The sequence below is a fragment of the Molothrus aeneus genome, chromosome 18 (assembly GCF_037042795.1).
Source record: "Molothrus aeneus isolate 106 chromosome 18, BPBGC_Maene_1.0, whole genome shotgun sequence".
Lineage (NCBI taxonomy): Eukaryota > Metazoa > Chordata > Aves > Passeriformes > Icteridae > Molothrus > Molothrus aeneus.
Window position 1 is genome coordinate 10,115,033 of NC_089663.1, and position 21,158 is coordinate 10,136,190.

The window sequence follows — 21,158 nt, forward strand, 5'->3', positions numbered from 1 at the left end:
CGGTACCGGGGGCGGCACCGGGGGCGGGCCCGGAGCGGTGTGGGCGGCCCGGAGCGGGGGTAACCGGCCTGTTCCCGGTGTGACAGCGGCTGTGCTGGGCAGCCCCGTGGGGCTCAGGCCGGTCCCCGTGTGACGGGCCGGATCCCCGCGCTGTCTGGCCCTCACGGGGTGTCTCTGGGCCGGGACTCAGCGCTCCGGGAGAACAGCGGGACAACACCGCAGTCCCGCCGCTCCCGTAGCTCTCTGGTTGGGATACTGAGAGCAAACCCTCCTGGAAGGGTTGTGCAGCCCTGGCAGCGCTGGGTGCGGTGGCCGGGGATTGCCGGTGCCGCTGGATGTGACCCCCGGGGACACGGCCCGGGCCGGCCCCGGCAGCGCTGGCAGCGCCCGGGCTCGGGGATTTACCCGGTACAGCCCCGCTGGGGCAATGGGGGAACCGCGGCTGAGCCGAGCTCAGCCAAACCGAGCTCAGGCAAACGCTGCGAGCCGAGCCGAGCTGTGCTGAGCTGAGCCGTGCCAAACCCCGCTGAGCTGAGCTAAGCCAGGCCCAGCCATGGCCAGGGCGGGAACCGAGCCGAGCTGAGCTAAACCGAGCCACGCTAAACTGTGCCAAACCGAGCTGAGTTAAACCGAGCTGAGCTGAGCTGAGCCGTGCCAAACCAAGCCACGCTGAGCCGAGCCGAGCCAAACCATGCCGAGCTGAGCTGAGCTGTGCCAAAGCAGCCGAGCCGCGCTGAGCCGTGCCGTGCCAGGCTGAGCCCGGCTAAGCCGAGCCCAGGCGCGGCGGTTCCTGCGGAGCTGTCCAGCCCTTCCAGCCTCTCCAGCCCTTCCAGGCGCTCCAGCCCGCAGCCCGAGCCCGCCATGCGGGAGCGATGAGCGCAGCCGCCGCCCGGCCATGGAGGAGGATTTGTTCCAGCTGAAGCAGCTGCCGTGAGTAGCTCCGGGGGGGCTCCTGCCCCTCCGGCCGCGGGGATCCCGCCGGAGAGCGGCCGATTCCGCCGGGGAGCCGCTCACAGCCCGGCGGGCAAGGCCATTTTCCCGCTGGAGCTGCCCGGGTGGAGCATCCCGAGGGATGCTGGAGCTGTTTGTTACATAAATTCACTCGTCTCGTTTCGTTTTTTGGATATTTTTTTTCTGTTTGTTTTTTGGGGTTTTTTTTTTGTTGTTGTTTGTTTGGTTTTGGTTGTTTTTTTTTTTTCTCGGCGTGGTTTTTACCACCATTTTTTTGATGGCAGTAAAAAAATCAGCAAGGGTTGGGATAAAATCGTGGGGATTTTGGGAGACGAGACGTTGGGATCGCCTCTGCAGGGGGGTTTGGCTGTAAATAACGTTGTGCTTCCTCGCCATCCTCCTCCTCCTCCTCCTCGCCAGGGAGGAATCGCAGAGCAGAACCTGCCCTGCCAAGGTGGGGTGGGGGGGACCCCAAAAACCCCCTTGGGATTGGCAGCGTTTCTGGAAAGCTGCACCAGGAAAACGCTGATTTTTGGGATGTGGTTGCTGGATCTGTGCAAAAAAAAAAAAAAATTAAAAAAAAAAAAAAAGGCAAAACCCCAACCCCAAACCTGATAAAATCTTTGGTGCCTTTAACCCCAGGAATTCCTTCCTTTCCCCTCAAATCCTTCCTTTAAAACCAACCTGCTTTTTTCCTAATGCTCCATTCTCAGGTGTTTTGCAACATATTTCCTATTTATAAATCATGGGCCGTGCCAGGCAGGGAAGGAATGTTTCAAGTTGGTGTTAAATATTCATGAGCTCGTGTCAATGACAGAGCACCCTGTCCCAAAACATTCCTGCTAACTTGGACAGGAGCTCCAGCTCTTTTCCAGCCCTTGGTTAGGATTGAGCTTGTCAGGGAAAAGAATCTGAGGTTATTTTATCTGAGGTTATTATTTTGTCAAGAGCTTTTTTTTTTTCCATTTTTAAGACCAAAACCTGGGAATACATTCCAAAGTACCTTCCAGTGCAGCTGTTTTGGTGCTGTGAGATTTTGCAAATAAATGCAGCAGCTCCCTGAGATGTCCCAGATGTGAAAAATTTGGCAAATATGGAACAGAAATTATACCTGTGGAGTTTTTTCCTTTGTTTGTATCAGTTTTTTTCATCTATCCCTAAACTATACAACTATATTTTTATTTTCTGTGCTGAGGAATGTGGCAGTCTGGATTTGTGATTCTCAGATTTTGTAGGATCCATCACCTCCAAAGCTGGAATGATCTTTAAGGTCCCTCCCTGTGATTCTGGGATAATTTAATTTATTTCCAAAACTATTTCGCTTAAATCCAAGGGATTTCCACTTTCCAAAGGGAGAAAGCTCTGCTGTGTTGCAGATAAAGTGAAGGAACTTTGAGGGATCTGTTCCCAAATCTTTGGCCACAGAAAACTTCATAAATGGGAAAAGAACCTTCTCTGTGGGAAGGGAGCAAATCCCTCTGACCAAAACATCAAAGCTGTGTCAATTTAGCAAATTCTGGTCTTAAAATACAGATATTTCATTAATTACATGATATTAAATAATTCTGTTTAAGATGCAAGCAGAGTCACAGAATCATCATCCTGCTGGAAAAAGAAAATCCATCAATTCAGCTCATCCAATGAATGAGCTCAGTAATTGTATTTCACTAAATAACATTTCAAATTCTGGTGCATTTCTGGAGTTTCTGATCACAGAAACAACTCAGGAAATGGAATTTGGGCTCTTCCTGCTTGGACAAAACCCCTGAAATTCAATGAGACAGCAATGCCTAATTCCAATTAAATCCAGTTCAATGACACAGCAATGCCTAATTCCAATTAAACCCAGGCACACCAGACATGGATCTCATTAAATATGCATCATTCCATCATATTTTTATGATCTCAGTGGTTTTATAACTTTGTGGATAGCACAATAACAACCTCTGTGTCCAATCCCAAGGATGAGGACACCTCAAACCAGACCCAAACCCAAATCCCAGCGTTCCCAGTGGAGAATGGAGACAGGGAATGAGGAGAAACCTCGATGCAAAAAGGGTTTCAATCCTCCCCAGCTGGGAAATCCTCCTGGAAGGATCCATCCCGGGGTTTTTTTGTGCTTTCAGGGTGGTGAAGTTCCGCCGCACGGGGGAGAGCTCGAGGTCGGAGGAGGATGGAATTTCAGGAGAGCACGAGGTGCAGATCGAGGGGGTGAGGACGGAGCTGGAGCCCGTGGAGCTGGAGGATGGAGCTGCGGTGCCCAAGGAATTTGCCAACCCCACGGATGGTGAGCAGGGCTCGTTTTCCTGCAGGAGGAGCCTTGTGGGGTCTCTTCATCCCAGTCAGTCTGGGTGCAGGGGGTTTGGAATTTTCCAACCTCACCCATGGTGAGCAGGGCTCGTTTTCCTGCTGGGAGAACCTTGTGGGGTCTCTTCATCCCAGTCAGTCTGGATGCAGGGAGTTTGGAATTTTCCAACCTCACCCATGGTGAGCAGGGCTCATTTTCCTGCAGGAAGAGCCTTGTGGGGTCTCTTCATCCCAGTCAGGCTGGGTGCAGGGGGTTTGGAGAAGTTAAGGATGCCCAGATATAAATAATAACTCATGGAAATTGTGTTAGAGCTGAAAATGGTGGTTTGATCAGCCCATTCCCTGGGGGGTGCTCTCTGTGCTCCTTTTTGTGTCCCCAGTGCTGGATGCTCCTGTCAGGGAGTTGTGGATGCATCTGCCACACTGCAATTTGAATTCTGAGTTTCCTCTGGAGCTGGCTCTCCTTCAAGGCTGAGATGAATCTGCAGAGTTCTTGGCTCCTCTTTTCCTAGAGGACATCAGGAATGTCCATCTCAGCCTCTCTTCCTGCCTGGAGGCATCACTGCTTTAGGAGAGAGGAGAAATTTGAGTTTGTCTTAGCACAGTGTGAAAATTTGGTGTCATTATTCTTGTTTTTGTGCTTTATCCCTTGGATTTTGTTTTATTTTCTCTTGGTTTGTGTTGTTGTGGGGATCTCACAGCTCTGAGCCAAAGCTTTTCCTGAGGAATGTCCTTTCCAAGCTGATGCAAATGTGAGAACTGTGAGACTGAAATTGATTTAAACAGCTCAAATATCAAAATGTGCTTTTCTTGGTCATTTCATTTTGCATTTGAGCAAAAGAATTTGAGGCACCTCAAATTTGAGACATCTTTGAGCACCTTCAGCCTAGGAACAAACTAAAGAGGTTCATGGCAGTGGGTGGGAAACAACCAGCAGCATTTTGAACAGAAGCTGGGTTTAAGATTTGTGTGTTTTGGAGAAATTATTGTTTTAAATAATGAGAGGTTGCACTGAAATATTCCCTGCAGCTCCCAGCCCTGCTGTGGGCTGGGGCAGAGCTGTTTCTCCCCACAGAAAGCTGCACTCCAGGGGCTGCAGGAGTCACTCCCAGGAGGAAGAGGCTGAACATGGGCTGGATTTGTGGGTGCCACACTGATTTACCTCCGGAATAATTCAAATTATTTTGGCTTTGGAAGAACACAAAGATTTTCCTGAGTAGGAATTGTATAATTACAACTAAGTAGCTCTGTTATAGATTTGAGATCTCAGCAGATTAGCCAATTAATTAGTAATTAAACCAGGAAATTCTCTCTCAAGGCCTGGCTTTTCTCAGGAAGGAATCCACTGGAATTGTTTTCTTTGCAGATACTTTCATGGTGGAGGATGCAGTGGAAGCCATTGGATTTGGGAAGTTCCAGTGGAAGCTCTCTGTCATTACTGGATTGGCATGGGCAAGTAATTGGGATCAGGAACAATTCCTGATCATCACTTAGAGAATCTCAGGGATTTCAGATAATGGTGGCAGAGAATCTCCAAGCAGATAAATGCACAATAAAGAGGAATTTCACTGGGAATTCTAAACCAACAGCAGCACCCAGCCTTGCTGTGAGGGGTAATGATGGATTTCTTTGTCCCTGAAGTTCTTAGAAATCAGGGTTTGGAAAACCATTTCAATTCTGCACTTCAGTTTGGTTTCAAATGAAAGAGGTTCCAGGCTGCTCCTGCAGAACCTGAGGTTTCCTGCAGTGATTTTGCTACATTCCTCTCATCAGCTGCCACCTCAGTTGTCTGTAGCAGTCAGGATTGCTGTAATCTCACTTTCAGAGGAGCAGCAACTCAGCACTTCCACTTTTAACTTTAATATCAACAACAAAAAAAGTCTTGGTTTGCATTTTTCTGCTCTCTCTGAAGCTCTGTGTTCCATCTCCTGTGGTGTGTTTCAGGATCCTGATACCTGGAGCTGTATTAACTGGCTTTTATCCATGTAAAAAGCTGGAATCTGCCATGGTTTAGATCCTAAACCAGCTGTGGAATTTGGTTTGCAGGTGATCAATGCAAACCCAGGAGTGTTTAAGGGAATAAGTTACAAGATATTAAACACTCTTGACTGAACCCATGTGGGAAGGAGCTGGAAGCTGGAATTTGTACTATGGAAGTGACTGAACTGTGTCACTGACCAGCCAAACCTCCTCAAAACCTTTGCATTCAGCTCTTTGAATCCTCTCTGCCAGAGTTACTAAAAGTGCTGACAATCAGAAATGACTTTAAATGTTAAATATTCAACATTTTCTTCAACCACAAGGTGGGAACATCACGGAAATGTCACCAAGGCCTATGATTGACTCCTAAATCCACCTGATTTGCAGGCACTTGTTGATTTTTGCTTTCTCTTCCCCCTGCAGATGGCAGATGCCATGGAAATGATGATTTTAAGTATCCTTGCTCCTCAGCTGCACTGTGAGTGGCGCTTACCCAGCTGGCAGGTTGCATTGCTCACCTCGGTAGGAAAAATACCTGACAGCTCCTGTCTTCCCTGAGCTTTTGCCATCATTGTTATCCAGACATTTTGCTTTGTGTCCCCCAAAATTAAATCTCCTCGTGGCCTTTGCGGGTTGCCTTCAGCTTGGAAGTTTATAGGAGGTTTTAAAAAAGATTTCTAGGAGTTTTTTTTAAAGATTGACATAATAAAATTCAGTGAGAACTGAGGGCATTTTGCAGGTTTCAGAATCAATGTTTTATGTCATTTCCAGGAAAACCTATGAATTCACTAAGATTCATCCTAAAATTCAAGCCATTTGATGAATTTTTTAAAAAATTGGTAAATTTTTCATATCTTGCTTGCAAATCTTTCTCTCTCCTCACATTTAAGCTTTCTGACATGCTGAGAGCTGTGAGAGAGAACAAACAGTTGATTTTTGAGGTTGGACTCAATGACATCAGAAATCTTTTCCAGCCTAAATAATCCTGGGATTATCCAGTGATCTTTGGAAGCAGAGATCTTACAACACCACCTCCAAGGATGGTGCTGTGATGTTGGAATCCTGCAGTGCCTTTAGGGATAAGAAAACAAATTTGGGAGCCCTTTTCTGAGCACAGGCCACTGCTGAATGCAGGGACTTTTCCCCCTGAATTTCTCTTTCCTTTAGCTTTTAATGCCCTTTCTTTGATTGTGTAAAATCCCTCAAGTGCTCAGCAGATTGAAATGGTGTCCTTGAATCCCATGAATGTCCCATCCCTGAGTGCAGCTCAGCACAAGAGTGTCACCTCTGAAAAGGCTTCAGGGGTATTTTCTTTCACACTTCAGACTTTTGTAAACTTTTTAGGTGTAATTTTATCTCAGTTCAAACCTGGGAGCTGCTGAGGATGGTGGTAGGAGGCTGGAGGAGAACTCTGTCCTGCAGATCTCAACCAACAGCTCCTCAGCTTTTATTCAGGAATATTTTCCTTGGAGCTGGAGAGCTCTGTGTCTTCCAGGGCTGGACTCACAATGGGACAATACCAGTGTTCCCAGTCCTGCCAGACTGGGATTCTCTGGGTTGTCACTGATGGATTTTTTAATGCAAAGCTGACTTGAGGAGGGACCTTGTTGCTTCCCTGCTCCAGCCCAGAGAGAACTGGATGATCTTTAAGGCCCTTTCCAACCCAAACCATTCTCAGACCTCCTGCACATCTCACTCTGTTGTGGGCTGAAATGTTCTGGTTTCATTGGAAATTTGTGTTCTGTGTTTGTCACACTGGAATTTCACTTGTTAAGGGAAAGATTTTTTTTTCCTGTTGTTCCACAGGTGGTGTTTGTGGGAATGATGTCCAGCTCCACACTCTGGGGAAACATTTCAGACCAGTATGGGAGGAAAACAGTAAGTCTGCAGCTCCTGCTGGGATCTATCCCAATATTTCTGCAGCATGGACATTTCAGTGCAACTGGCCCAGAGAAGCTGTGGCTGCCTCATCCCTGCAAGTGTTTGAGGCCAGGTTGGAGCACCCTGGGATAGTGGCAGGTGTTCCTACACCTGGGATGGGATGAGCTTTGAGGTCCCTTCCAACCCAAACCCTCCCAGGATTCCATATTCCCAAATGTGCACGTGTACAAAGCAGCACTAAGCACATCCAGAACTGAGCCCCTACGAAACAGAAGGCATCTGAAGCTCTGTTTTACACTTTATTTTAATTAAATGAATTTGTGTTACAGTGATTTTTAACTCTTGCTGAACACAGGGCCTGAAGATCAGCGTGTTGTGGACACTCTACTATGGGATCCTCAGTGGATTTGCTCCCATTTACAGCTGGATCCTGGTGCTGAGGGGCCTGGTGGGCTTTGGGATTGGAGGAGTGCCTCAGTCGTAAGTAAATACTCACAACTCCAAACTTCCTCATTTCTCTTTCTTTCTTATGAGATTCTCCTGTAGGACTGAAGTCTTGTTTCTGTTCAGCCACCCCAAACCTTGGTCTTGTTGCAGGGCAGGTCATGCCTTGAACAAAGCAGGATTTAGAGGCAGAGCTGAGCCCTGAGTCTGATTGCAAAACCCCAGATTGTTGCTCAGTCAGAGCCTGAACTTCCCCATCTCACCCTGAGCTGGAATTTCAAATCCACACAGCCCAGACCTGAGCACTGGAGATGCTGGGATGGCTCAGAAGGAAAAGGAAGTGCCAGGATATTTCTCTTATCATTGTGTGGTTCCTTTCACTGAAGAGAGGGATCCATAAATTTTCCACCTGCAATAAATAACCCTGCTCTAGGCTTTTAATTATAAATGTAAAGAGAAGGGTGCAGCCATTCTCTCTCTCTGTAGTGTTTTATCCTTACCAACAATTGATTTTTTTGCCTTCTGGAGGTGCTATTTTGGAGCAGGAGAGCCTGGCTTGCATTGATGGCTCACAGATTCTTTCCCAGTGGCTTTTCCACGGCCATTCCCAGATAAAAACCCAGAGCTGCAGGTGCAGCCCAGCCAGGGCCACTGGACTGGGCTCACTGAGGTTCTCTGGCCTCATGAGAGAAAAGCCAGAGGCAGTTACAGATCTCCAGGTGGATCCCATCCTCCCTGAGTCTGTTTCCTGTTCTGACTATAAAAGGGTTTATTTGACAGAGGGGTAAACACGGATGAAGCAGGAAAAGTAGCTCCTTTCTAATATCCTTAAGCTGTGTGATTTTGGAGGTGAGTGCCTGGATCTCCCATGGAGTGAGAGTCATTTCCTCCTCTGGATTGGCTCCAACAATTCCATGTCCTTCTTTTGCTGGGGTCATTCACCAGCTCCTGTTTTCTCTGCACTGCAGAGGGGCCTGAGCTACACTTCAAGATGTGATTTGAGTTCTCTAAATCTCTGCTTGAATGAAATATTGTGTGAGACTTCTTGCTTTCCACAAACTGGGCAGCTCCTCAGAGATCAATCCACTCTTTAAGTTAGTAGGAATTTTGTCCCAAACCTCAAAGGAAGCAGGAACAGACTGAGTCAATGGAATGCAAACAGAGCAAAGGCAAACCTTTGCAGTTTGAAAGAGATGACAGAGCCTGGACTGGCTGCTGCCTGAATTCCTCCTCAGGAATTCCTCCTGGAGAAGCTTTGCCATCACTCCTTGGCACAGGCATGAAACAAAGCCTCAGTGGTTGCTCTTTGAATCCCACAGTAAAAGAATGCAAATTATTTTATATCAGTGACATGAAAGTATTCCCCTCTCGGAGAATTGAACCCTGGCACAGGAGATGGATGGGAATTCTCTGGGCCAGTTGTAAAGCCCTGAAGAAATTCTTTATCCAGCAAGAGTTTGTGTTGAATTCTGATGGACCACACTGAATATACCAGATAAAATGGTATTTCCAATGGGCTATGAAAACATGAGCATCAAGATCTGCATTTAACTGATGACCACGGGGTCGCAAAACCACACAAAAAGAGCAAACTGTGTCCTCATCTTGCAATGTTGAAGGGTTTGTTCTGGGGTGAAGGGGGATGTGACCCAGTGTCACAGCCTGGCTGGCTCTGGGGACAGGGAGAGCTTTGAGCTGCTGCTCTGAATTTGGCAGTTTTATTAAAAGGCAAAAGACCTGTTTGAACCTGTGGCATTTCCCTCTTTATGCTGACATTTTCCTCTCTGTTCCCTCTTTTAGGGTAACTTTATATGCTGAGTTCCTTCCAATGAAAGCCAGAGCAAAATGCATTTTATTAATAGAGGTGAGTGGGTGCATCCTGATCCTTGAGGGACAGATCCTCTGGGTGGTCACATCCCTTCCATCCTCCTGCCTGGAAATCCCCTCAGAGCTGCAGCCAGGCCTGGCCTGTCCATCTTGGTGGAGCTCCTGAGCTCTGCTACCAGCCCAGCTCCAAAAGCAGCAAAAACTTTTCCTGTCACCCTCCACTCTTGGTGTTGAATTTGCCTTTTTTCCAAATTATGTTGCACCCAGGGCTGTAGAGTGAGCACAAGAGGGGCATTGGGTGTCCGTGATTTTGTGGTGAAATGCATCTCAGTGATGGATTTGGAGAGCTGACAGCTCCACAAAGTCAGTGCTAAATCCCACTCCACATCTTCATCCAAACCTGTCAAAGTCACTCAGGGCAGAATTTTGGCCTTGGAATATTTTAAGACAGAATTCGCACCCCTGGAATTTCTCCCTCCAGCCATCCCTGGTGAGCACAGCCTGGAATGTTCCAAAGAAGAGGCTTTGGGAGCACTCCATTCCTCATTTCTTCCTGTTGGTTTTCCCTCTTGCAGGTGTTCTGGGCCCTTGGGACAGTGTTTGAAGTGCTCCTGGCAGTGGTGGTGATGCCCACGCTCGGCTGGCGCTGGCTCCTCATCCTCTCTGCCCTCCCACTCCTGCTCTTTGCTGGCCTGTGTTTTGTAGGTATTCCTCATGGATTCATGGAATTCCTGCGATTCCCATTCCTCCACCCCATTCTGTGACCCAGCTGAAGGAAATCAGGGCAGATTTGAGCTCTCTGGTGGTGTCTTCTGTGAAATAACTGAAATAATGACCAAAAAATGCAGTTTCAACAGGGTGGTGGGAAAAACATTCCAGGGAGAGTTGTGTTGATGTGACTGTAATTTCTGCAGGGCTGGAATTGGGGTGAAATCAGACCTGGAACCCTCTCCAATTTAATTATTTTGTTTCAACTAAGCTCAGTGGAATTAACATTTTATCAAAAGCTGTTGCTATTTCCCTAAATTCTCTTTAGATTTTGTCACTTCTAGAATCAAATTCCACTTAAGAATCCTCCCAAATCAGGGATAGAATCTGCAGAGTGCAGGCCAGATTCTAAAATAAGTTAAACCTGAGCTTCAGTGATATATTTTATTATTTATTAGGTGATGTCTTTGCCAATCACTCATCTCCTCAAAGATAAATGTCCTTGTCAGGTGGTTTAGCAGCCTTTTTTATTCCTTAGTTTTTCAGGAATACTTCCAGTTTTCCAGGTGATTACAAGCTTGTTCTAAATTAAAAGGAGCCTAAACCCATAAATTTTATTCCATTTTATTCCAAGAATTCCATAACTTTTTGGAATGCCAGGAGCATCTTGTTATCTGACTTGGATGCCTTGCCATTCCTGCACAGAAGGGATAATGTAAAAAACCTGCAAAAATTCCCAACAGCTCTCAGGGATAAACCCAAAGGAATGGAAGGGAAAGAGTTCTGAGTGATGGGAAAAGTGGGGGGTTGCAGTTTTTAAAGCCTGATGAGATGATTCTTGGAATTCTTCCAGCTTAGTTCTGTAATCCTTTGTTAAGTGAGAATCTGCTGGAGTCGCTGAGATTCCCCCCAAGGAAAATCCCAGATTTGTTTATTTCTGGTTGTGACACCCTCCTGTATGTGTGACCTGCTCTGCTCCCTTAGTGGCTGCCAGAGAGTGCCAGGTATGATGTGTTATCTGGGAACCAGGAGAAGGCTCTGGCCACTTTGAAGAGGATTGCCACAGAAAACGGAGCTCCAATGCCCTTGGGAAAACTGGTGGTTTCCAGGCAGGTATGTCCAGGTGACAGAACAGTGAAACTGAGGGGGTTTGTAAGCAAATAATCAATGTGCTGTTCAATTTTAATGTCTCAGGCAGGAAAAAAAAAAAAAAAGTTTGATCATTTAGGCCTCTTTTCCACTGAGGAAGAGTTAATTTCTTATTTGGAAGTGAAAAGCAGCTTGAAAATGGGCATTGAATGTTATTTAACCTCACTGTTATTAAAGAAAACCAAACCTTGAGGTTGTTAAAGAGCTCAGGTTGGAATTCCTGGATGTGAATGCATGAAACAAGATGAAGTTTGACACTTCAGCTGTCCCTCATCACCCAACTTCTGCTTGTTCCCAACAGGAGGACCGAGGCAAAATGAGGGATCTTTTCACCCCCCATTTCCGCTGGACCACGCTGTTGCTCTGGTTTATTTGGTAAGAGAAAACCTAAAGGTTCAGTGTCAGCACAGCTCTAAATGGGTTTGACTGAAGGGATTTTACTCAATACAGCAACTTCCTTCTCATAAAAATACCAACCAAACAAAAAAACCCCCAACCTGTATTGATTTGTAATTTATTCAACCACCCAAGCATTCCAAATCAAATTTCCCTTTAACTTTCTGAATGCTGAAATAGCTTTGAGGTAGGACTTCTGATTGGTGGTGTTTCTTTTGAGTTGGACCAGCTGAAACTTCCTCTCTCATTTGCTTCCTTGCAGGTTTTCCAATGCTTTTTCATATTATGGGTTAGTTTTATTAACTACAGAGCTCTTCCAAGCAGGAGATGTTTGCAGCAGTGAGTATTGCTCCATCTTTTCTTTTTAAATATGTCCTGTTAAAACTGCTGGAATATCTTTTATTAGATCACCTTCTGCTGGTGGTTTGGAAAGGGAACATGGCTGAGTTTTAAGTTTATTTTATTTTAAATATTTCCTCATCTCTGCCCAGTGCAGAGAGGTCCTGAAATGGTTTTGAGCCCAAAATGTCAAACAGGAAGACAACATTCAAGGCAGACCTGTTATCTGTTCCTCTTGATTAAAAAAAAAGTTATTAAATAAATAGAAGTTTGCAGATTTGACAGGTCTAATTAGTTCTGAGAGAAAGAAACTGCTGCTGTGGAGCTCCTGGGTTCTCAAGATGGGAAAACCTGCTGAGAAAAAAGATAATGGTGGGAAATCAACATCCTTTGTGTTGCAGAATTTTTTGGGGGAAAAAAGAAGGTGCTTTGACTGAGTTAAGAAGAGGCTTGAACAGTTTGATTCCCCAGGGGAGAAATGATTGCATTCAGAACGTTTGTAATTAGGGAAAACTGCCTGGAAGTTGGGAAATGATAAAAGGTGGATGGGGAGTGTTGGAGCAGCCCCAGAATCCAGGGCTGAACAGCAATGATGAGCTCTGAGAGCTCTGACTCAGGTTTGCCTCCCCAGAGGAGGATGTAGCCCTTAAAAACCCTTGTTTTTATAAGGACATGGGGTTTTTCAGTATTCTCAGAGTGTAGGAAGTGTTGGGATCCCAATTTGTGGTGGGAGAAACTGAATCATTAGAGTTAATTCTGTCCTGAGCCCTGGACTGGAAAATAATTCTGGCTGTACAGCTGATAAGGAGGTGGAATTTTCACCGAGCTGAGACATCCTGCCACAGAAAATATTACAAATGTTCAGTGTTTTCAGGCAAAATCACCCAGCATTGCTCTTCAATGCCCCTCTGACTCTGAATTTCATCCCAGCAGCACTGCAGGCACTCAGAAGAGGAACAACAATTAAATCAAAAGGGCAGAATCACTTGAATTTCTATCCCTAAACAACTTCCCAGAAATATTTTAAAGGATTCTGGGTGCAGTGAATCCATACCAGTCCTTCCAGCCCATCCCTTCCTAAATTTCCGCAGTAAAGATGAGAGACCCAGCAGGAAGGGTAAACAGGGAAGAATTTGCTTAAAATATATTGAATATTTGTGCTTTTTTTTTCCCTGCAGTATCCAGCAGAAGGCAGGAAGTAAAAGCCAAGTGCAGCCTGACCTGTGAGTACCTGACAGAGGAAGATTACACTGACCTGCTCTGGACAACCCTGTCAGAATTCCCTGGTAAGGAGCAATGGGAAGCTCCAGGTTTTTCCTTGGAATGGCTCAGGGTGTGGAAATGAGCTCTGGAAGCTGCAGTGGGACTGGGATTTCTGGCCTGATGCTTCCCACAGCACTCAGAGCTCCTTGCTGTAGCTGTGGATTCTCCCTGCCCTGGGATCACTCCAGAAAAAAATCAGTCATTGCTCTGGACTGTCCCCTCTGTGTGTTCCAGCACAGCAACACTTCAGGAGGAGGAAAACCTCAATCAAAGGGGCAGAAACACTGGAATTTCTATCCATAAGTGACTTTCCAGAAGTATTTTCAAGGGATGATGTGTACAGTGAATCCATGGAGAACTTGCTCCCTAAATCCCTGTGTCCAGCCTCAGTCCTGACCCTGTGATTTTCAGGCAATTCCAGCAAATTTCAATGGACAGTCTGGCACAGGACAAGCAAAATAGTGTGAAACAGCCATTGATCCTCCAGATGGAGGTTAATCTGATTGAAACAACACCAGAAACAGGGATCAGGATATTTTCACTCTCCCGGATCATCATTTCAGGGCTAAAAGCTCAAGGAGAAGCCATTTAATGAATGATAATTTCTGAGAAACATGCACAGTCATTCCTAAGAGGAGTGTGCTGCCAAACAGGAATTTTGGGAGGGATACCCAGGAAAAAAGAATGGGTGCCTGGAGTGGTGCTGTGGCTGCAAAGTCTGGTTTGATCCTCACACACACACACTGAGGTGGGAGTGAGAAATATTGACAGGGTACCTCTGGATGTGACACTGATGCTGGAATAATCCCCACTCCTGCTGTGCATCAGCTTTCAAAAGGATCTGGGAGAATTGCAGTAGAGGGAAGACCTAATAGTGAGGTTTACTGAGCTTGATCTATTTCCTATCAAAAATCAGGGGAAAATGATTTGGTGAAACATCTAAATAACAGAACTGAAAGAAAATACCACATTCTAAAGAGCCTTTAAATCCAACAGGGAACAATGACCAGAAGTTGAGCAGAAGTTACTCTCTTCCAGTGAGCCATGAGCAGGTGTTTTAGGCATTCCCATCAGTAATCCTTGGATGGGAGTGGGGATTTGTGGAGCAGCTGGGACACAGAATTCCTGTTTTCCACATGGCACCAGCAGCAATCCATCCCACAGTCTGCCTGGGGCCAGCAAAGGACTCGAAAGAGAGGCCAAAATTTCCAATCTAAACCACCCAGGCTGTGTTAAATCTGCTGCAACCCCTCTTTTCTTGATTCCCAAGGGTTTCCTGGTCTCTTCCCACAGGTGTGTTGGTGACTCTGTGGATCATTGACCGCATCGGCCGCAAGAAAACCATGGCCCTGTCCTTCCTTGTCTTCTCCTTCTGCAGCCTCCTGCTCTTTCTCTGTGTTGGAAGGTGAGTCCAGCACAGGGAACAGCTGGAGTAGAGGATTTCTCCATGTCCTCTCTTGGTTGTGATGGGAGAACTGGTTTGAAAAGCTGTGGGATGGTCATGCTCAGCTGGAGAATTTAAGGCTGGGGTTGGGTTTTCTCACCAGATTTTGGGAGGGAAGTAAAAGTGAAATCCAAGTGAACCCAAGCTCTGCTCTCCTCTTTCTCCTCACAGAAATGTTCTTACTGTGCTGCTCTTCATTGCAAGAGCTTTTATTTCAGGAGGATTTCAGGCTGCCTATGTTTACACTCCTGAGGTAAGGGGGTTGTTGTGGTGATGGGAATATTCAAGGGGAGTGAGAACAGGGTGGAAAAGTCATTTTGATGACCTGTTCCCAATGGACCTCACCCCAGACTGGAGCTGTAGATCCCATTGTCATTGTCTGACAGAATGTGCTGTAGCACCATTTATTAATTCCCATTGATTTAGGAATGGAAGGAGGAAAACTTCCCACTGGGATTGATGGGATGATTTTTTTTCCACAGGTTTATCCCACAGCCACACGTGCTTTGGGCCTGGGAACGTGCAGTGGAATGGCCAGAGTGGGAGCCCTCATAACCCCGTTCATTGCACAGGTAAATCCCTTCTCCTCTCAGATTGGACACACAGGAAGCTTGGATTGATGATCTTGGAGGTCATTTCCAGCTTTTGCAATTCCATGATTCTATGAAGGTGATGTAGAACCTGCTTTTCTTTCACTATCCCAGGTTGCTCCAAGCTCTGTCCTTGGACATTTCCAGGGATGGAGCAGCCACAGCTTCTCTGGGCAACCTGTGCCAGGACCTCCCACCCTCAAAGGGAAGAATTCCTTCCTAAAATCCAGTCTAATCCTGCCCTCTGACAGTTTAAAACAACTGTCCCTTGTCCTGGCACGATCTGTAAAATCTCCCTCCTTTCCAGAAACTTCAAATTGAACCTTTATTCCAAATACTACGATTAAAATTCCTGTTGCTCCACCAATGTATTTCCATGCTGAGGTGCTGTTTTGCATTCCCTGCCTTTCTCCTGCAGGTGATGTTGGAATCTTCAGTCTATCTGACTCTGCTGGTTTACAGTGGCTGCTGCCTGCTGGCTGCCCTGGCCTCCTGCTTCCTGCCCATCGAGACCAAGGGCCGTGGCCTGCAGGAGTCCAGCCACAAGGAATGGGGCCAGGAGATGGTGGGCAGAGGATCTCATTCCCCAGGGGAATCACAGGAATGATGGGACATGGAAACCTGCTGGAAAAAATGAAGGATAGGAGCAAGATGTCTCACGAAACCTCCGAGCCTGAAGCATGGAAAGCTGACCACCATCACTGCCATCCTCACGTGTCAAACTGCAGGAGTTTGGGGTTGAACCTCAGCATATTGTGTTTTCTGCTGCTCTTTGCTCACACTCATAAAAACTTCTTTGGATGGAGAGGCCTTTGATCCAGATATCCTTGGAAGTTTAGCAGGAAGGGTTTCTCTTCAGTCTGTCGTGCTTGCATGGTCAGCTCTTCAGCTTAAAATGTCCTGTGCCAAGCAAATGCCAAGTGACTGCAGCCCAGCATAAGCTGTCATTAAAACACTGAGCTCTTGATGCCTAAAACCAAGAGGTTCATCTTTAGTGTGGCCCTGGCCTGGCACAGGGTGGATTCCATCCCTACCACTATGGATTAAATGCCTGCCTTGCACTTTTAGCCATCAAAACCATCACCAAAATGTGATCCTGTCAAACCAACCCAGGCTTTCCAGATGGGTTTTGTTTCTGGAGAGTGGATTGTTTGGAAATTGATTCCTGACTGTTTCTCCCATCCCAGGTGGGTAGTTGGAGCAGGGAGGGTGGTGTTGCTGCAGAGCTGGGGCCTTGTAGCAGAAATGTAAACCACAGAGTCATTAAGGTTGGAAGAGACCTCCAAGCTCATCGAGTCCAATGCATAAATCTTCGTGTTTTGGAGCAGAATTGGACTTCTCTGGTATTGCCAGGGACCTTGAGCTCTCTGTCTGTTGCTTGGAGTGAGGAGGTTCTCACTCCTGGGGTTCTCTGTGTGGATCCAGGTGTGTCCCTGCTCCATTACCTGGGCACATCCTCATGGTGGGGTAGCCCCAGCTGCTGTTGGGATGGAGCCACTCCCTGACAGCTGGGCAGGACCTTTCCTGCTGATTGTACTGGTGACAGAGGAATGTAGCTGGAATAAATGAACAAAACCATGGGAAGAACCCATCTGCAGTGCCCTTGGATGAGGAACATCCCTCCTTCAGGTGTGGCTCCTCAAGGGATGATCCTGCTCTTGTCAGGGAATGTAACAGAGCTCAGGTGAGGACAAGGTGAGGACAAGCTCATCTGGTTTGTCACAAACCTGTCCCTGGGCACAGGTCAGGTGGCAGAGTCTGTGGGAATGTGTAAAGATCTGAGATGTACCTCAGTGGATGTTCAGGATTCCAGACCTTGGGAATGTGGGTGAGATGGACTTGGTGAGGCTGTGGGAGCAGTGAGGGTTTGTGGTCTGTCTGACAAGTGACTCACCTGAACACAGGTAAATGTGCAGCACATTTTTACACTTGAACATTTTAAGTATCCTGGGAAGCAGGTCCCATTCCTGGGGTCGGGAATGGGTCTCCAAGTCCATGTTTGATGCAGTACAAGTGAGCACTGTGGGGCACAGCTGTCACTGAGGGTCACAGCTCTGAGGTCACTCAATGCTCCACCACGTGCCAGGCTGCTTGTGTGGAGACTGAGGGGAAAACAGGAGTGGAAAATTCCTTAAAGAAAGCCAGGAAACTCAGGCTGATGGAAAAGGCCAAAGAGGTTGAAATTGTGTGAGGGAGGATTTCTGCTGAGAACTGAGTTTGCCAAGGCACCAAGTGTCCATCCAGTCCCACTGGAGGATGGTGACTCAGTGAAGGATTCCAGGAATGGTTGGTGGAAACAGGCAAACTTGGCTTTTCCCAGCGAGATGAAAATGAATTCAGCTCCCAAGGGATCCCTGGGATCCCTGGGCTCAGCTGTGGGTGGTGGCACAGAACCCTCTGTCCCTTCCAGCTGGGTTGGTTCCCTTTGTGTGCCCTGTCCCTGTGTCCCCATGCTGCACCAAAGTCAAGCTCCAGCTGATCCCAGTAAACAGACAGGGCTCTCGTGGCACTGACACCAACCACAGCTCATCTCTTCCCCTCCTTCTGCCAGGCTGGAGTTGGATCCTTCTCCCTGTGGGCCTGCAGCAGCCTGGAGCAGAGCCAGAGGGATTTGTTCCATGGAATACCAGAATTCCAGAGTGATTTGGGTTGGGAGACACCTTAAAGCTCATCCAGGCAGGGACACTTTCCACTAGACCAGGCTGCTCCAATCCCCATCCACACCTGACCTTGAACACTTCCAGGGATGGGGAACCTCTCTGCTATCACTTGGAGTGGCCTCTGATGTGCTGGATATGGGACACAGCAGTGAGGAAGCAGATCCTGGATGGGTTTAATCAGATATTACCCCACATGTGTGGCCAGAGAGCTGGAAAAGCTGCTGGAGCTGGGATCTGCTGGAGCTGGGTGTGCCTGTGCACAACCAGGCTGTTCACCCTTCAGTGGCAGCTCTGACATTCCATCCTCACCCTGCTGCTGCTGGAGGCCCTCAGGCCATTCCAGTCCCCCAGGTGTTTCCATGCTTCCTTCCCTGGCCTTGCCATGAGCTGTGTTTGCATCCCAAAACTCTGGAACTGAGCCTGGGTAGAGGGGACAGAGAATCCAAAGTGCAGGACAGGCCTGGCCCAGTTTGTTAATCAATGCCTTGAGTTAAAATTCTGCTTTCCCAGGGTAATGTTCACATCTCACTCCATTTTTTTTAGGTGAATATTCAGCAGTTTTAAGGAATTGCATTCAACGGCCTTTAGAGAGTTTTAGGTGAAGTTTCTCTGTTCATGCACACCTGGATCCTACAGATAAGCCACTTCCCAGGTAAAGATTTATAGGGGATGCAACATTTTCCATGCTGTTGAATAGATCAGTTTTAACCTGTGAAATTTACAGTGTTAACCAAAATAAATGGAAGGCGTTTTTGCTTTTCACTTTTTATGAATTCTGCACTAAAAAAAAAAAAATCTATTTAAGGATAGAAATACCAAGATTGGTGTTGCTGGATTTTTGATTTTTTTTTTAAAGCTTGATCCAAAGCTCACTGAAATCTGGGAAAATCTCCTGTGGATTTCCATGGGCTTTGGATCAGCTGAATGAAAGGGAGAGGTAGGAGCCCACCACAGCTGATCCCACCTGACTGAATTCAGCAGGAGCCCATTGGGCACTGCAGAAACAGAGCTGGAATTGAGGATTTGCAGGAATTTGCATGTAAATAATAAGAAAAGGCCATTTTAGCTTGTTCACTGAGAACACTGGGATCGACACACACCAGTTCTAAACCACCACCTCTAGATTTTATCAGTAGGGCAGCACCATTTAGGTACAAAATAAACTTCCAAAGAATCCTTTTCCACATTCTCACTGGTAAAGGAATTGCTGCAACTGCTTTGTTTCAAACAGGAAAGTGAGGTCCTTTGGAATTCAAACAGAATTGTGGGATTTGGTTTTGCCAAGCTGGTGTGGGAATGTAATTCCCCAAATGTGCTTGGATGGGATGATTTGTTATTCCCAAATACTTGCTGAAAGAGCAGTGAATGTTTCCATGTCTGAATGTACAGTTTCTAAGCTGGATTTACATTTTAATGTTGAAAAACTTGGTGTATCTCAAGCTTGTTGTAAAATACTCCTCTGGTTCCTGTTCCTGACATGGCATTGGAGAGTTGAAGTCCACATTAGATATTTTATGTTGAACAAATAAATAGTTTTTTCAGGAAATAAGTTTTTGGCTCTTTTGAGGGATGTTTAGGAGGGGTCATAGCTTTGCTTTCTTTTTTGTTTTGGCGTTCAGAGGTTTGATCTACAGGGCTCAGCACTCTGCAGGTCTGACTCATTTTCTGTCTGTTTTGTGTATTTAGATGTAAAGAAAAGTCACAGGATTCCTGTTCCCATTGTAAGTAACCTCACTACAGCAAAATATTGTGGATGCTGCATCCCTGGAAATGTTCCAGGCAAGGTTGGACAGGGCTTGGAGCAACCTGGGCTAGTGGAACTTGTCCCTGCCCATGGCAGGGGTTGGACTGGATGAGCTTCAAGATCCCTTCTCACCCAAACCATTCTGGGATTCTATAATTTTTAAAATTCTCTTAAATCTTTAATTGATTTTCATATTTAATCCAGTTTGGACACTAAACCCCAGCCAGTTTGGCCTCTTCCCTGGGTGTGCTGGCATCAGGTGGCTCCACATGTGTCTGGACTTTGGGGCAGGGAGGGTTCCTTCTACTCATTTCCATTTCAATATAAACCCTTCATTTCCCTATCACTTTTCTAAACCATAATTAAGTGCCCAAGCCTATTTTCCTCCACCCTGTCACTGATATTCTTATTTTGATGCCCGATTATTTACAGGCAGGAGGTGGTTGAAGGATGAGTCAAAATGACTCAGGAGCTGCAAATCCTTCTCATGCTAATGCAGGGTGTTCTCATCCCAGGGTGCTTCCATCTTCCTTCTCCCAGCCTGGGATCCCAGCAGAGCCTCCTTCCTGGGAATGGAAATAATTGGGAACTGGAAGGGTTTGTGTGGCTGAAGCAATGCTGGGGGGAATATTCTTTCATTCTGTGGTTACTTTTTGGCATCCTCGGGCATTTCTAAAGCTCATACTCAGGATTATGGAATATCCTGAGCTGGAAGGGACTCCAGGGATCATCCAGTCCAACTCCCCAACAGTCCCACCCTGTGCATCCCTGGGAGTGGTGTCCAAACACTCTTTGAGCTCTGGCAGGAGTTTTCCCAAATGCCAGAGCTGCTGTTTGCTGACTCTCCTGATACTTGATGTGCTTCCAGCTTTGTTCTGGGTCACGGGAGATCCTTGTGGAGTTTCTAAAATGTGCTGACACTGGGCATGGGAGGTATTGTTTTGTGTGTGTCAGAGGACATGCAGGAATTGTCCAGGTCCCATTCCTTGACCTTCCCTGGCCTCAAAATGAATTTTAATCCCTCTGATTAAAATCGATTTTGATAATTGATTAAAATTGATAAAACTGATAAAAAGTGGGGATTTGCCCAGGGAAGCTGTGGCTGCCCCATCCCTGGACATGTCCAAGGCCAGGTTGGAGGAGGCTTGGAGAAACCTGGGATAGTAGAAGGTGTCCCTGCCCTGGACTGGATGATCTTCAAGGTCCCTTCCCATCCAAATCCACGATTCTGTGATTTCTGTGACTTCTTAATGCCCTGGGGACTGTCAGCAACCACAGATCTTCATAGGATGATATTCCAGGTTCCCTGGTCTGCTTGGAATTTGGACTGATGACTCCTACTCCTCCAGGATGAAATGTTTAGGAAAGATGTGTGTGGAGACATGGAATGATGATATCCTGGGACATTTCTGTGGAATCGGCATTTGAGGCCTTTCCTGTGCCATCACTAAGAGGAAGAACCATCATGCACAAGA

At 46.7% G+C, this 21,158-nt stretch overlaps 1 protein-coding gene across 1 annotated transcript; it reads left to right on the forward strand.

Annotated features, from left to right (window-relative positions):
* The first annotated feature begins 75 nt into the window (after window positions 1–75).
* On the forward strand, window positions 76–19,488 carry SVOP (SV2 related protein). Its single transcript, XM_066562073.1, has 16 exons — window positions 76–930; window positions 3,078–3,238; window positions 4,625–4,710; window positions 5,662–5,760; window positions 7,045–7,116; window positions 7,475–7,599; window positions 9,364–9,427; window positions 9,966–10,091; window positions 11,083–11,211; window positions 11,549–11,622; window positions 11,906–11,982; window positions 13,161–13,268; window positions 14,539–14,650; window positions 14,861–14,942; window positions 15,172–15,261; window positions 15,698–19,488. The coding sequence occupies exons 1-16, from the start codon at window positions 896–898 to the stop codon at window positions 15,884–15,886; spliced, it is 1,629 nt and encodes a 542-aa protein (XP_066418170.1). The 5' UTR covers window positions 76–895; the 3' UTR covers window positions 15,887–19,488.
* The last annotated feature ends 1,670 nt before the right edge of the window (window positions 19,489–21,158 follow it).